The sequence below is a fragment of the Quercus lobata genome, chromosome 3 (genome assembly GCF_001633185.2).
Source record: "Quercus lobata isolate SW786 chromosome 3, ValleyOak3.0 Primary Assembly, whole genome shotgun sequence".
In the NCBI taxonomy this organism is placed as follows: Eukaryota; Viridiplantae; Streptophyta; class Magnoliopsida; order Fagales; family Fagaceae; genus Quercus; species Quercus lobata.
The window spans coordinates 54,722,788-54,740,228 of NC_044906.1; the positions used below are offsets into that span (position 1 = coordinate 54,722,788).

Below are 17,441 nucleotides of genomic sequence, written 5' to 3' on the forward strand. Positions count from 1 at the left end.
GGATTTTGTGGCATTTCTTTTCTAAAAATAGCTTATTTAATTAGTTCATAAAAGAGTTACATTTTTTCTGAAAACACTTTCCTCAAGTCAATTTCAATCTAATCGAGCCCTAAACTAACCTTGGGCTTTAGAATTCCAACATCATTAGAGAATGGGGGTCTGAGTCATAAGGGGTATAAAGTGAGGTGTCTATGCCACCTAGCTTGGATTTTTTTTTTTCCACCAATAAAAATAAAAATTTGGACACCCTAAAAGAAGCTCAATAACAACCCAATTTAACACCAACCTTGTGTGTGTGTGTTTGTTTCTAAAAAAAAATTCAACACCAACCTTTATCTTGGCCTTTAAAAACAAAAAGGAAAATCCCAACAACAAACCAATTTGATCCAAAATATGGTTAAAAAAAAAAAGAAAAAAAAAAAGCCCAACAATAAAAATTAGTACTTTGATGATCTTAAATCTCAGGGGAAAAAAAAAGTGTGAGGTAGTGGAAGTGGGGCATGGGACAATGGGGAGTGAAGATGTCTTTTTTAATGATTGTATTATTATGTTGAATTCTTAATTGAGTAATTAAAAAAAATTCTTAAAAATTTACAAAAATCAAGAAGTTTCTCAAGTTGAATTGAATTTTAAATAAAAAAATTTGAAAAGAGTAAACACAAAAACTAATAAATAATAAATTAAAGTATTATAAGCAATAATAATGTGTATGCTTAGCGGTTTGTTTGTTTCTTAAAAAAATAATAATAATCTTAGCAACAATAATTAATAACTTCAATATATATGCCCTATGAACTTATAGTTTATCCAGTATTTTCCATTGTTTAGTAGCATTAAAAAAAAAAAAAAAACCAAAATAAAATTATCTTTTGGTCAACAGGAAGAGTATGACTTATTTTTAAAGTTTGTTTTCCATTCAATTTTTTTTAAAAAAAAACAACTCTATCTCATAACAAGCTAAATAAGTTAGGAGATTGTTTTTCAACTCATTTAAGATTGCTGCCAAATATAGAAAAATAATATAGTTTTATAAAAAATACTTTTTGAAAAACAACTCATTTTCTAGAAAGCATTATTTTCAAAAAAAAAATAGAGTTATTCTTTTTCTAGTACTATGGATAAATTTCTGATAAGAGAACTCTTATTAACTTGAAAATTCTTTCTTCAGATCATGGGTTACGAGAAAATATCTCATTTTATCTTCTTAATGATCAAGATGAAATAAGAAAATATTATTTACGAAAGGAAAAAGATAACAAATGCCTTAAGGGCATTGATTTATGAAATATTTTTAAAAACTTTTTATGGGAAAAGAAAAAAATCAATTAATTTTTTTGACAATTTTTTATATTTCACCTGAAAGTGATATTAAATATTTCCTAAAATTGTCCATTAACAAATGTTTAAGGGCACTCGTGAACCAGATCCCAAAACAAAAAGATTATTGCCAACATTTTCAACATGAATTTGAATGATCCTCTTATAAAAAATTAATGGAGCTGCCACTTAATTGCACCGACTCTTCAATAATTTACGTTTTGTGTATACTCAATTTGGTTGAACCGTAGGCAAAGTGTAACTGTGTAAGAAGTTTATACAATCCCTATTTTTTCATATATTAGATATTTAATATATATATGTATATAAAAAAATATATTTAATATATATATTATTATTTTTTAATATATATATATATATTTAGTCAAAACTGAGAGAAAATTCAATTAGAATTCAAATTGGAATTTAATTAGAGTCTAATTTTGCGCCATGTGTCTCATTAAGCTTTTAAATTTTTGTGCCAAGTGAGTTAATTCAGTCTAGAAAATGAGTAGTCCAAAACTAGATTTTGCCTTTGTTAGCTTTTCATGTAAATTACAACCGCACACCCTTAGCACGTTAGTCACTCCACAAGTATAAGTGCTTGTGGAGTGTGGGAAGGGGGGCAAGGGTTGGATTCAAGTCTCCAAGAGGAAGCTTCACACACATGTACACTTAGATTTAGCTAGAGTAGAATTTCTATCTTGTATAAAAAATAAAAAAAGAAGCTTTTTCATATAAATTAAATTATTTAGATTTTTATTGTTGTTGTTTTTTTTTTTTTCCTGAACAAATGAGTATATATATTTTTTTATTGTTTATATTTAGATATTTTGTATGTGAAGATCTTGAACGTAACAAACTTTATTGAGCTAAACGATCTCATGCACTTATCACCATTCAATTTAGGAGATACTATTAAACCAATTTATTCTTTTATATTGTGTTGTATTTAGTAGAATTTTACGAACAGTGATAATGAATTGATATTGTATATGTAGGGTCCAATAATGATTTTCAAAATTATCTATATATATAATAATAGGTAAACATGAAAGAAAATTCAATTAGATTTCAAATTGAAATTCAATTAGAGTCTAATTTTGCGCCATGTGTCCTATCTAACCTAAGTTTTTAAATATTTGTGTCAAGTGAGTTAATTCAATGTAAAAATTGGATTTCAATTAGAGTTTGATTTTGCGACATGTGTCCCATTTAATCTAAATTTTTTTTTTTAATTTTTGTGCCAAATAAGTTAATTTAGTGTAAAAAATGAGGAGTCTAATATAAGTAAATCATAAAAAAAAAAACATAATTTTTGAATGATTTTATATTTATGAGCCTTTTTTTTTTATAGAACTAAAAAAAAAATCAAGTTTATAAATCATTGTAGGGGTGAAAGGCTAGAGAGCCCATATATATATAAATATATATATATATATATGTTGGGCTAGGGGCCCAATTCAAGGTCGTTAAACACTTCCAATGGGGTCTGTGCCAATGAGAGAATAAATGGAATCCGATCAAAGCCACCCGGGAGGAAAACGAGGAAGAATCCCTCCTCGGCTAAGCAAGGTCAAGGACAGAGGGCATAGTCTGCAATCAAGAGTAACATTCCGGACCATTCCAGGGAAGATGATAAGTATTAAGGAGGGACAGGACAAAGGAGAGCTATAAAATATCTAAGATAAGGCTGCTACCAAGGTATTGAATGCTTTGCAGCTAACTGAACCATACTTTTCAACCTTATAGTTATTCCCAAAAACTTTAGGGAGGGGCTGATGGGACATGTATCAGGGTTACCAATCTAAATCTACACGTGGAAGGTGGAAAGAGGAGGAAAAAGATAATATAAAATAAAGGAGAGACCCTGATAGTAAATGATCCAAAAAATGGCGAAAGAGAGGACGGTAGCAATATGGACTGGACTGGTAACTTAATTCGAAAGACAAGTAAGAACTGATCTCCTCGGACTGGGCCGAGGACAACGTTCTTTAAATATAAGCTACTTGTTCTTACTTTGATGTCATTTGAATCTACGACAATAACTATCCAACTCATTAAAACCTAGATTTCCAACTCATTCTCTACAAATTCATTATTTTGGGGCTTTTTGGACCAAGGTCCATATATCTTTTGGATCGAGGACCCAAGCCATATCTTTACAATTGGCACCGTCTGTAGGGAGTCTGGTGTTTTAGTGCGTTCAACGCTCAACATACCAAGGCAATGCAACAGGAGATCGACCATTAAAGGAGGCCATTTTGGCAAGGATGCATGCTATGCGGAGGATTGCCAAGTAGGATACGATATTGGGGGCTTTCTATATCGAATACATGTCTCGCGTCTCTGTGAAGGGTGAAGCCTTCACTGATTTGATGGCTGAGTTTGTTGAAACCCCATTTATTTATTTATTTATTTTTTTTTTTTGAGAAACAAAACATGGATGGAAAATCAGCTGGCATGGTCTCACTACATCAAACCCTTTGTCCAGGAGGATACATATTGATGATGTTGCAAATCAATAGGGATCCAAAGTGGGGCTGGTTTTAGTATCTCCTGAAAATGTATCATTATTAACGAAAATTTCCATTAACATATGCTTGTCCATTGTGCAAATGCATCGTTCTTCTCACTATAACATCTTTTATAAGTGTTCAAACAGAACCAAAGTCATGCATGCAGTCCTCGGACCAGATGTTTTGGGGAAATTAACACTATGACATCTTTTATAAGTGTTCAAACAGAACCAAAGTCATGGCTGCAATCCTCGGACCAGATGCTTTGGGGAAATTAACACTATAACATCTTTTATAATTGTTCAAGTAGAACCAAAGTCATGCCTACAGTCCTCGGACCAGGTGCTTTGGGGAAATTAACACGCTGATATCTCTTATAAGTGTTCAAATAGAACCTTAGTACGTGATGGTCCCCTCAGATCACTTGCTTTGGATTTAGTATTCTATGATGGATTGCACTATTCGTGGTATATGCACACGGTTATTTTCCTTACTATTTTTTACGAAGTTAATTTACTTAAGATAGCAGCCATGCACTACTGTCGGCTTTTACAAAGTCAGGGTGACAACTTTTCATCACTAACAACATCATCAATTTTAAGTCCCATTAGAGGGAAAAACAACAATGCCACCATTCATAAAATAGTTATTGCAGAGAAAAGAAAGACTCACGATGAAAAAAGTGCAAACCCTTTTTATTAGATGAAGGAAATGTACATTATGCATAATGGCAAACTTCAACTACAAAATAGGAGACCTATCTATCATTTTTCTCCTAATTACAAGATGTTCTACTATCAAGGCTGAAAAATAGGAGACCTATCTATCATTTTTCTCCTAATTACAAGATATTCAGCTATCAAGGCTGAAAAACAGAAAGCTTGCCTATCCTTGTTCTTGTTAATTTGCTCGATCAACCTTGGATTGTTTTTACATTTGTGCACACATGATATAGGTTGGAACCCAAACTTTGTTGCACCAAAAATCTGATGCGATCTGCACTTGCTTTGGGCCTTGGCTAGAGAAGGAAGATCTTCTTTCTTGCTCGGCTAAAAGGCAGGAACATCTTTGGCCTCTGCTTCCTTCGTCTTGACTGCGCCATCCTAGGCCCTGGTAGCATCCTTGGTTTTTAAAGAGGGCTTGGTTTCCTCACCCTTGCCTTTATCCCTGGCCATCTCATCCCCTAGGCCTTGATCACCATCTTGGTTGGGTCCTTTGGAAGCCCCGAAGATTTAAGAGTTTGAAATTTCTGGAGGACTCAAAGACTTGTAAAGTGAAGAAGAATGATTCCCCCGGGGCGCCTTATATAGAAGGCGAAACCTAGTGGGAGTTATCCTGCTCGAAGTTCAAAGAGAAAGTCATAAGCAGGAAAAATCCCACTCAATTTCCAATAAAATGCTCAGTTGTTGGATTCTCATCACGTCGTGGAACGTGGGGAACATAGAGTTGCAATAATTTAATGAAGGCGCGCCTAGTATATTGAAATGTCAGGAGCGTGACGTGGTCAATTATAAAAAAAAATAATAATAATAATAAAATCTGTACAGTCAGAGGTGATGAAAATTGGGCGCGAAGGAACTATCATCACATCGACGTCCTCCTTTCCTCCTGAGGAGTCAGAACAAAGGATCTCGAGGGGCTATTATAGGGGTGAAAGGCCAGAAAGCCCATATATATATATATATATATATATATGTTGGGCTAGGAGCCTAATCCGAGGTCGTTAAACACTTCCAGAGGGGTCTGTGCCAATGAGAGAAGAAATGGAATCTGATTAGAGCCACCCAGGAGGAAAACGAGGAAGAATCCCTCCTCGGCTGGGCAAGGTCGAGGACAGAGGGCATAGTCTGCAATCAAAAGCAATATTCCGGACCATTCTAGGGAAGAAGATAAGTATTAAGTAGGGACAGGACAAAGAAGAGCTATAAAATATCTAATATAAGGCTGCTACCACTGCATTGAATGCTCTGTAGCTGACTGAACCATATTTTTCAGCCTTACAGTTATTCCCAAAGACTTTAGGGAGGGGCTTATGGGACAAGTATCAGGGTTACTAATCTGAATCTACACGTGGAAGGTGGAAAGAGGAGGAAAATGATAGTATAAAATAAAGGAGAGACCCTGATAGTAAAGGATCCAAAAAATGGAGAAAGAGAGGACGGTAGCAATATGGACCGGATTGATAATCTAATCTAGAAGACAAGCAAGGACTGATCTCCTTGGACTGGGCCGAGGACGACCTTCTTTAAATATAAGCCACTTGTTCTTACTTTGTTGTCATTTGAATCTACGACAATAACTATCCAACTCATTAAAACCTAGATTTCCCACTCATTCTCTACAAATTCATTGTTTTGGGGCTTTTTGGGCCAAGGTCCATATATCTTTTGGACTGGGGACCTAAGCCACGTCCTTACAGTCATCTATATATATATGTGTGTGTGTGTGTGTCCTATCTAATCAAAAATTTTTAATTTTTGTGCCAAATGAGTTAATTTAGTGTAGAAAACGATGAGTCCAATATAAATAAATCATAAAAAACATAATTATATATCTAACGCTATATATAAAATTAGAGAAAGAGAGAGTTTGAATAATTTTATATTTATGAGCCATTTTTTGTATAACGAAAAACAATTCAAATTTATAAGTCATCTATATATATTAATAGGTAAAGTTTAGAGAAAATCCAATTAGATTCCATAATTGAAGTCCAATTTTGCGTCATGTGTCCTAAATTATTTATTTTTAGAGAGTTTTTTATTTCTTAATTTTAAATCAAATATGTGAACATATCATAAATTTTCATTCAAGTGAGTTATTGTGTACAAAAATCAAAGAGTCTAGAATTAATGAACATAAAAATATTTAAAAAATGGACAATTTATATTTTCTATCTAATAACATTCTTACAAGACTTTTTAAAGAGTTAAAATATATATATATGAATGACTATTAATAATATTTAAATTATATAAGTAAGAATTATACTATGCATTTTAATGTGTATCTTTTAAGTACATCCATGCATAAGCATGGGGTTACAAGTTAGTATACATAATAGTAATGTAATGAGAAATTTGGTATAATCAATATCATTAAAATTGCAAGGAAAAATTATTTTAGTATCTCCAAATATTTTGGTCGAATTAATGTCCTGATCGAACTAATGTCCTATATATTTAATTACCTAAACTAACATTAATAGCACCACTACAATTCATCATTCTTGTGCATAAGTATGGGTTATATACTAGTTTACATATAATTATTGATTGACCTGTTTATTGCATAAGCATAATACTAATATTAATATATTTAAAAAAAAAATTTGAATGAGAACACGAAGTTAAAGTGAAAAACCTTGTTTCAGTATAGCTTCAAAGAAGTTTTAAGAGAGAGAATTATTAGAGCCTTCTACCAAAAAAAAAAGGATTATTAGAACCATTTTTTTACTTAGTAAAGTAAACAACCACACCCAAAAAGAAGAAAATAGCACACGCACAACTGCATATGAGTGCCTTGAGAAAAAAAGTCATTTTTGGTAGACTAACCAATTACTGCTATTGTTTCGCATTATACATCCATTATTGCTCTAACAGGGTTTCACACAAGTAGGCAAATAATGCCGCCTTGTTCAACTAGGAAGTGCTAATTAAATCAAGATATATTTTCACAATCATAATGAATAAGAATGAGTGGGATTTCTCATTTCGTTCACATCTCTTATGGAGGACTGGAACCAAATAGAACAAGAATGTGGCTGCTGGAGCGAACACAAACCTCCAGTGCCTCTCACTAAATATCAGCCTAACAACAACAAAACTTTACAATTACGGCACCAAAACAACATGGCATTTCTTACAAATTAATTGGATCATCAGAAACCAATTGGCAGTAATTCAAACAGCCCTTCAAACATAAACCATTAAAATACAAGGGAGTAGCATGGTGGGGGCACCATAAGCACCATCTGAATAAAAAATACTTTCACATTATTGTGCAGTTGCACTTGGATTCCAGCTTTGGAGGAGGAGGAGGCTTCATGCTGTCCACCTTGTTAGGAAGCCCAACAATGCGGGGCAAAGATTCATCCACATTCTCATCATTCTCAGTCTCATTAGAAGGAATTTTCGCATCTGTTTCCACCTGTCTTTGCCTGGCCTTTTGGGCTCTTGAAGTACGTTTGGTAGCAGTCCTGCCCCGTGGAACCTTTCTATCAGAAATTGATTTTCCCAATATTGTAACTGTTGGCCGGGAACCTTCCAACGGGACCGAACTTTCCTTCTCCATCGCTATGGCTGCAGCTTGGCAAGCCAGATCATGAACGATGGAGCTGCAGAAAAGTATTGTATCCGTCGCCTCATCAAGTGTTAGACTTCTTGCTTTACTTCCACCCTGACACTCTACCATTACTTTTGATTCCTCTGTCAAAAATATTTTAAAAAAAATTGTCAGATAACTTAGCTAAGACTGGCTCATTTTACATAAATAGGGCTTTAGCACATGATAAATGTTGTACGAAGTGAAGTGCATAATGGAGTAAGAGTAGGTAACAGAGATGGAGCTATAAACAATCCAACTAGAAAAGATGGGTTTCATGATATGCTCTGGATCAGCAAATAATTTGCAGAAAGTAAATACAAATGCAGTCCTCATTTACGATGTAAAGTTTTCACTTTTCAAGTAAATGAAATTAACAAGTATAATGGATGAGGTCAAATCAATTTGCATAGCATCATATCATTTGGCATTAGGCATATGAACACCACCATTCATAGGACACTTCATTTTTTCCCTGTTTGTTTGTCAGAGTGCATACCATGATAATGTAGTCTATCACATTATTATTGCAAGACATGCTGAAGCATTATTTAACAAAATTCAGTCATCAAGATCATTCATTACAAGTCTATCAAAGCTTGTCTAAAGATACATAAATAATGTTGAGATACCAGAACACTCACTTATGTGACAGGAGCAACTATGGACATTTGATAGACATCATTGGTTAGAGCATTACAATGTTCAAACCAATCTCCTCAACAAAAAAATAAATAAAAATGTTCAGACCAAAAACGGAAATACCAAACACATCATTGGCACTCAATTGGATTCAACTATGACAGAGAAAATCTCAACTATAACAAAAAATAAAACTCGAGAAACTTACCAATGATGCCATCTGCATGATCAGAGGTGTTGTGCTCTGAAACAGGAGCAATTAAATCCCCCTGTGAAGAGCTTGGAACCGAACAGTCCTGCAATTCACCCTTGGTGCTCTTTGATATCTGAGAAGCATCATCAATCTGTGAACCAGGGGTGCTCTGACAGCATTTTTCAGTTTCTAATTCTGGCATAGTAACCAAAGAACTGTGAGAAGGAATCTGTAGGACATCCACTCCATCAATACTGTTATTCAGCATGGTAAGCTCCTCACCAAAAGAGGACTTTGAAGTTCTAATAGATGCTTCCATATCCATGACACGAGCATTGTCTGGGAAGTTTTCACCATTTTCATAAACAGCACGATCTTCATAATTTGGAAGTGGTGCTACTGAATCGTCCTCTATCTGAACACTGACTACACGACTCAACAATTCCGAGGTGAAAGCATCAATGGTTCTACTACCATCGTTACATTCAAAATTATCATTCTGAACAGCAGCAGTCCTGGTTAAAGATGTACAAGTAACATCTGCTTCTGTATATTCTGACATTAGCACTTGTTCTTCAGAAGCAGTACGTATTTCCACATCATGTTCCACATTGCCAGCAGAAACCTCAAAGTTCTCTTCTGTAAGTGTGCTCGATGCAAGACCTGACCCTTGGCGAACATGGTTTGAAAATCCAGAAAAAGACGACCCAGTGCTTTGAGGTTTGGTGCTAATGTCAAATCTGTAGTTCTCCAAGTCCGATTTCCTGCTACTTAATTGCCGTTGTACACGAGTCTCTGTTTGTCTAGAAGAGCTGAAATCAATAGAGGATGATGCTGAGAAACTGCTATGCCCAATGGAGCTTCTCATACTGTTTGCACTGTCTCTTGCATAAGACAAATCATCATAAGGTATCGTAGAAGCAGTAAATGTCCTTCCCCGAATAACAGGCCCTTTGCTACTGCTTGACCTCTTCAGCAGTATGGAGATGCCTGTACCTTCTGAAAAGTCAACCTTCAAATTTGGATGGTCATTAAAGTGATGCAATTGCTGACCTCCAGTGCCATCATCAGTCATGCTGTAACCAACAATTGATTGGCTCATCTCTTGCTGATTGGCATGTCTATGCTCAACTTCCTCTAACAACGACCTTGCAGATTCTTGTGAGTCATTCTGGTTTTGTTCACTCCAGAAAGTCTGGCCTTGCTCAACATTCTCTTCACCCTGGGAAACCTTTGGTTCACCCACAGAAGTGATGTGTGGAAATTCAGGTACAACCATCAGGGGCTCTATCTCCACAGAAGGTTTTTCTTCTTCAGAAAATGTCATGGACATCACTGGGGAGTTTTCAGCAACAGTAATTGTTGTATCTGGAATTATGACACTCAAAAGTTTGTCTTTCCTACAGCATTCTGGACAAAGTTTAACGTCTGCTTCCACTTCATCAGCAACATATCTAGAACCACACTTTAAACAAAGTTCCATATTTTCAAGAATAAAAACATCCGAAGATTCAGCCTTGACTTGAGAAACTTCGGAAGTTGCAAGGATTTCCATCGCAACACCATGGTGAATAGAGTTTTCAGCATGATCATACTCAACTGCAGGGCCTTTATCAAAGCCACCGTGCTGTAGGTGAAGTGGAACATTATGCATTTCATGCCCAACGTCCTCATTTACTACATCCATCTTATCAAAGGCAAACACTTCTTCATGAACATCAGGATATGCAACTTTCCCACTTTCACTTGCCGCATCATCCTGGTTGTGGTCACTACCTTCAGTATCAAGTGCAGCATTTGTACCTTGATCAGAACTTGCATTGCTGCTTGTTGTAACAGAGGAATTCCTAGATATCAGAGAACGATGTGTAGAACTTGCTTTTCCAACATAAAAGGTGGTACTGGGGACACTAGATAGGAGTGGCCTGAACATATTTTGAGGACTTTTCCTATTATCCTGCACAAACATTGAATTACTAAACCTATCAGATATCATTACTGTTAAATATTAATTGACAAGTCTTCATGGGTGAGTACACAACCGCATATCACTGCAAAAAACATTGGGGGAAAAGGAGAGGGAGAGGGAGGGGGGGGGGGTGGAGGGGGGAGTCCTCAGAAATCTACTAGCAAACAAAAGGACTGCATAATAGTAAATTCCTTTTTCTTTTTCTTTTTTTAAATTAAAAAAAAAAAAAAAAAACCACTTAAGTTAAAAGTATGAGATTTTATGCATATTGGCCAACCAATCTGAGGTTACTAAACCTTTATGTTTTGTCACTTGATCTCAACTACATACGTGAGAACAATTCTTATTTTCAACTCATCTGATGCTCACTTGCCAAATTCCGATAATGACACACAAAATTTTAAATGAAGAAAAAAAATACCATCTGTCGAAAGGAAGAGTCAAATGATTTTTTTGGAGCAGATGTTGAGGACACTATTCTAGCTGGTTTCTTTGAAAAGGCCAAAGTCCGGTTATTTGATAATGCACTGACTCTCCTTGAAGTTGCTCGGTCCAAACTACCCACAGGAAGGGATTGTAGAGAGTCTACATCATCATCACCAGATGATGCCACAGAACCTTTGCTGTGAGAGCTAAATCTGTCTCGGTCATGACTATGAGATGAACTGATGCTTCTAGGAGCTGTTGGAGACATTGACTGCCTGTTGAATTTTGAGGTAGATTCCCTACCATTTCTGGATGCTGGTGAGGAACCCCTCACATACGATGCTGGTCGATCAGCCAGAGAAGTACGAAGATTGGGAGGTGCATCAGAGGAGAAACCTGGAATATTTGTTTGCCATGCCCTTATTTTTGGTGAAGCAGAGTTCCCCCGACTTGTCTTTATAGGGGAAGTTCCCCTAATCCCTGGTGAGGCTATGGCACCACTGGACCCAGTGCTCATCCTTCGGGGAGTCGGAGTAGAAGACCTTGGAGCAGGTGTTGAGGGTTTACTTGGAGGAGTAGATGGTCTCCGTGATGGAGTAGCATTCCGTACACCTGGAGGTGGACTGGAATGGGGTGTTGATGATGTCCTTCCCCTCGACTGGAAGGTGCTATTCCCAGACCGAGGAGATGGGCTTAAGCGATTTGGACTGGGACTACCCCTACTACTTCTGTAACTCTTCTCCATCTGCAAAAACATACACGTCTTATGTGAACAGACGGAGCATAAAGAAATGACTCATTTTTTAAAAAATCTTTTAGAGAATCAATCTGATTGTATCCATTAAATTGATCTCACCACTTACCGTGGAAGATCTTGATATCGAAATAGGTTGACTCCGAGGTCGGCCCCTGGGTACAGTAGTAACTGCTTGTGGCTCATCGTCCAATGAAGGAAACAATGGGGTATCAGGAGGAGTTAATAACCTGCAAAATCAATAACACCAGGAATTCCATTGGAACCAAGACAAGTGAAATGTATTGAATTCTTTTTATTGATAAGTTACAAGCACACCTAGTGGGCCTTCAACCCACAACCTCACTCTTCACCCCATTCTTATGTATTGATGATACCAGCTAAAACCATCATGCAGGAGTAACAATTCAATGTAATTTGAATAAATTGACAACTATACACTTATGGCTATGTGAGGAAATTGACGATTTGCCAAGGGAATTCCAGCTTTTTGATGAAAGGACTTGATTATCAGACTAATAAATTACAATTTTGAAGTGTGCTTACGCACATAGACAACTTTAGTTGGGCCATAAGTAAATGCTTTTCTTTTTGCTTGATGATAGAATTTCTGTCTTTGTAGCAAGATACTTAAACTATTACCCTGTTAAATTCCATCACTACAATATACATGGAACCATAGTAGTTATATAGTGGTTCAGAGTTGGAAAGTTGAAAACTTCATAATAAGAAAAAAGACAGCCTACCAATCGTAGTCATTCTTCTCCTCCTCGGCATTAAGCAGGTCACTACTCTCTCCTCGAACAGGAATGGTTATTCCAAGCTTAAAATCCGCAAATTGTCTTAACTTTGTAGCTGTAAAGAACAATTCAAATTCACAGAGCAAAATGCAGCACATTATTAGCAAGAAGACACCAAACTTTACAAATTTAAGGGAAAAATAAAAAATAAAAAATAAATCCAAACTGTACACATAACATATATCCAAATTACAGAACCAGGGTCAGTATAGAAGATTACAAAGTGTGTCTTCCATGTCATCGGTGGACTGAAGCAAGAAACTCTCTTTTTCTTTGGACTGCATTTCGTTGAACAAAGCAAGATCGTCATCTTTCTCTTTGAACAACAATCCGCTCTCCAAACTCCGCCCTCGCTTGTGACTGCTAGCTCTCATCTCTCTCCCGGGAGAGTATCTCAATGCCGGAGACGGAGGCATCTTGGACACCTAAACTACACTTCTCAAAATTGTCACCACCACAACAACCTCTCCACACGCCCCGAAATCAAACAACAGTTGTACCAAAACCAATACCACATTCTATCCATCTGAGCTCACTAACAACAAAAATAACTCAAGCCCACAATCACTTTCACACAAAAAAAGAAAGAAAAAAACACCAAAACTCAGTTTCAACTCGCCGGCTCAGCAATATTCAACAAATTATATTAATTCCAATACCCATATCAAAATCAGTCATTGCAGGACCAAGTCAACTCAACTCAACACAGAGTCTTTGTTGTACATTGAATCATGATAGCAAAAACAAACCTTCAACTATTCAAACAGTTGTACCAATCAAAATGTAGAGCCTCAACGTTCATAACTAAATAAAAACAAAAAACACAAAAAATATCACCAATTTGTGACTCTCTCACAATGCAGTTCAACACGAAACCCTAGATTTTCCTCGTCCGGCTAAAAAATCCAAACACTCTGCTACTAGAACACTGAAGCCAAAGCCCTAATTGAAGTTTCCAGGAATAGCACTAAAGCCACAATTTGTGAGTTCAGAAATTGAACATTTGCAGAGAGCTTCACTTACCAACAAAGCGTTTTTCTTTCTCCTCCTCCAAAACTCCAAGTCAAAATTTCTTCAAAGACAGCTAGAAACTGCGTTGAAATGCGATCTCAAAAACTCGAAGAATCCAAAAAAAAAAAAAACCAATGCGAGGAATAGCCGTATCGGACACTTGGATCCAAACGCATTTACTGCTCTGTCTGAGAGTACGGATCCCACTAGAGAGAGATCGGTCAGTTCCAACTACCACTTGAGCGAGAAAATGAGAAAGAAAATAAAAGTGGAAAATTTTCTAGCACTTTCTCTCTCCTCCGAGAAAATGAATTCCTTTTTTTTTTTTTTTTTTGTTGTTGGTGACGTTGTTGATTGGTTTTTTAGATATGTTAGATTTGCTTCTTTCCTCAGCAGCAAGCTTTCATTTTCTTCCTTTCTTTCTTTCTTTTTCTCTGCGATATTTTCCTTTTTCTTATTCTCTCTTTACTTGGTTCTTAATTTTTACAGTGATGCCACTGATTACAGATCAACTATTAGCTCTAACTTCTAAGTTCCAAACCTCTCACATTCACATGTACTTTATTGAGTTCCTATATTAAAAAAAAAAAAACAATAATTTCAAATTTGTGTTGTAAGAAAATAATGCTACGTCCGTAATATTTTCACAACTAAAAATAACTTGTTATCTTCTAAAAATATTGTGAGCTACTAATGTCAACTAATAACAACTTTCTATTTAAAAATTGTTATGAAAATCTTGTGAGCGTTGCATTTCTCAAGTATAGTATGCATAGACTGTTTTTCCTTCTCTATTTATATTCGTTGTTTATTTAGAGAAGTGTAAAGTATATAATATTTTCATGATATTTTCACAACAAGTCATAGATGGTTAGTTGTTATTGATTATAATTTTGAATTTATCATTGAAATGACTTTTTTGTCTCACCAACAATAATCAATAATAACCTATTACTTAAGATTTGTTGTTAAAATATTGTGGATATAATATTTCTTATTTATCTATCATTGACTACTAGAAACACTATTGCGCATATAATTTTCACAATGTAATAATTGTGAGAGAAACAAGATAAGTGGCTTGACTTGAAAGAGCAGTGAACTTGGAACAAATTGGATAGTTTTGATAAAATTGGTAATAATATTGTATTAATAAAAATGGATGGTTTTTATATTTTTACCTTTTTAACCTCATTTTCTTGGTTATTTGATTGTATATATTAGGAATAGTTAACTGATATTTTAAAGGAATTGGTTTAAGATGTATTCTCAACAAATTTTTATGGAAAAATAAAAAATAATTAATTATTTTAGCTGTTTTTTACATTTTTCTTAAAAAAATAATGGTAAAACTTTCTTAAATTAATTTATTAACAATGGTTCAAAGGCACGACGTATATATATATTTACTGTCATTTGCTTCATTTAAACAGTACATAGATATAGATGCATTGAATTGATTCTAACAAAAAAAAATAAAAAATAAAAGATGCATTGAATTGAAGGTAGAAATCAATTGGGGGAGTACTAAGGCCACGCTGCTAGGGATTAAATTGCCCACAGAGATTTTCTTGGATTCATATAGTTGGAACTTGGAACAGCTTTTTGTTGCCCTTACCAAATTCATTAAATAATACACGTATGATAAGACGAAATTAGAATATTTATAAAAAATTTGGTAGCATTTATATATAGTAAAAGGAGGAAAAAAATTGGTAGCATTTAGTGAAAAGACATTATTTTGGGCTTCTCTCTAAGTTGTAACCCAAAAATACAATGAGTAAAAATCCGTTTGAAATATTTGTTTATTTTCGACCTTTGTTATTTTGTTTTTTTTTTTAAATAAAAAAATTTTAAGGGACTGAATTGAATTCAAACATGAACGTTTTATTAAAAACACCAACAAATGTCATTTGTTCTAGAGGTTAATGACAAATTTATGATATTCATTTCATAATTAATATTACAAGTTTACAACAACAAACTATTTTACAAGCTATTAATGTGGCAAATTTTTACTGGTTCTTATTTGAGTCACCACTAACACCATTTTTTACTTACTAATAAATAATAATCACTCACCATATTTGAAGGATTTTTTTTTAAGAAGGAAATGCTATATTTGAAGTTTGTAAAATAGTTTGTGGTTTCATTTTCTCATAATTATTACATCACAACACCAAATCTTTTATTCAAAGATAATAATTTTTATTAGTTAAACTAATGAAAATCACGTTTCAAATCATAATTAATATAATTATCGAAATTGATTCATGTTTTTGCTTGGAATAATCCTCATTATATTATATGTGTGTCCAATAGAATCCAATAGTAAACATCTAATCAATAAATTATATCACTTATCACATCTTTAAAAGGGGTAAACATCGAATTTGTGAACTGTTCAATGGCAAATAGGTTGTAATGTCTTTAATAGCGAAAGCTCTTTGAGTGTGATGGTTCACAATTAATAATTTCTCAAAGCCAAATCCATCTTTTTTTCTTTTTTTTTTGAGAAAGAAGCCAAATCCATCTTGATGGGGAAACAACCATACAACATCATATACATCTATAAAAACAACACAACAACAACATAAGTTGTTCATTTGTACTTAACAATTATTTTATTATAATTATTATAAATCAATTTCATGTGTATTATAATCTTACAATAATTCTCAACCTAACTTGGTACGTACTTCCCAAACCTTATTAATAATAATAACGTGTGAATATATACATATATCATGACAGTGTTTGGCAACCTGCCAATGAATACAACTGCTATCTTCGTACATTTATATGAGTGGGACTACCTATGACTATGAACAACATTAATAAAAAAAAAAAAAATCATAAAAAAAAAAACTAGTGTGCTTAGCAAGAAACAAAGATGTGGGGCAACTATTGAAAAAAGGTCAACATAACAACTAAGCTATGATTAGCTATTCCCAAAAATGAAGATATATCATATACATATATAGAGAATTAAGTCGTTTTAATTGGTTGGTGTTTTGGATAACTTAAAAGGCTTCATGCTAATGATGACCACTCATATTTATCCAATTATTGTGGGTTTCTACAAATCTTCCATGGCTGCTTGGCATTTTGAGGATGCTTTGGATTGTGGAACAATTTTCATATGAACAATGTGTAACGTATTAGATGAAAGTCATTAAACCCCTCCCATTTAATGGGGGACCCGGGACTGTACACATTTGGCACATGGTTGGAAGCCTCGAACCAAAAAAATTCACATCCAGTTTCATAACTACCTAATGTGACTCTTTTTTTTTTTAGAAAAATTTAATGTGATTAACTGTGAGTAGTAATAATAAAAAGTATTGAGCGCAAGTCTATGTAAAAAATGATAAGTAATCAATCACAATTTGCCACATATATAAAATAATGGTTAATCTTACTAATGCCCCATACCCAATACTAATGCAATATCATAGCTCAATTTATGTTGTTATGCATGGCTTTG

The 17,441-nt window shown here is 34.5% G+C and overlaps 1 protein-coding gene across 1 annotated transcript; it reads right to left on the reverse strand.

Moving 5' to 3' along the window:
* Positions 1-7,491: 7,491 nt before the first annotated feature.
* Positions 7,492-14,367, reverse strand: LOC115982287. The gene is made up of 6 exons (XM_031104850.1): positions 13,164-14,367; positions 12,890-12,998; positions 12,253-12,373; positions 11,385-12,134; positions 9,010-10,951; positions 7,492-8,263 (listed from the first exon to the last, which is right to left on the reverse strand). Exons 1-6 carry the CDS (start codon positions 13,357-13,359, stop codon positions 7,827-7,829), a joined length of 3,555 nt encoding a protein of 1,184 aa, XP_030960710.1. The 5' UTR covers positions 13,360-14,367; the 3' UTR covers positions 7,492-7,826.
* Between the last annotated feature and the right edge of the window lie 3,074 nt (positions 14,368-17,441).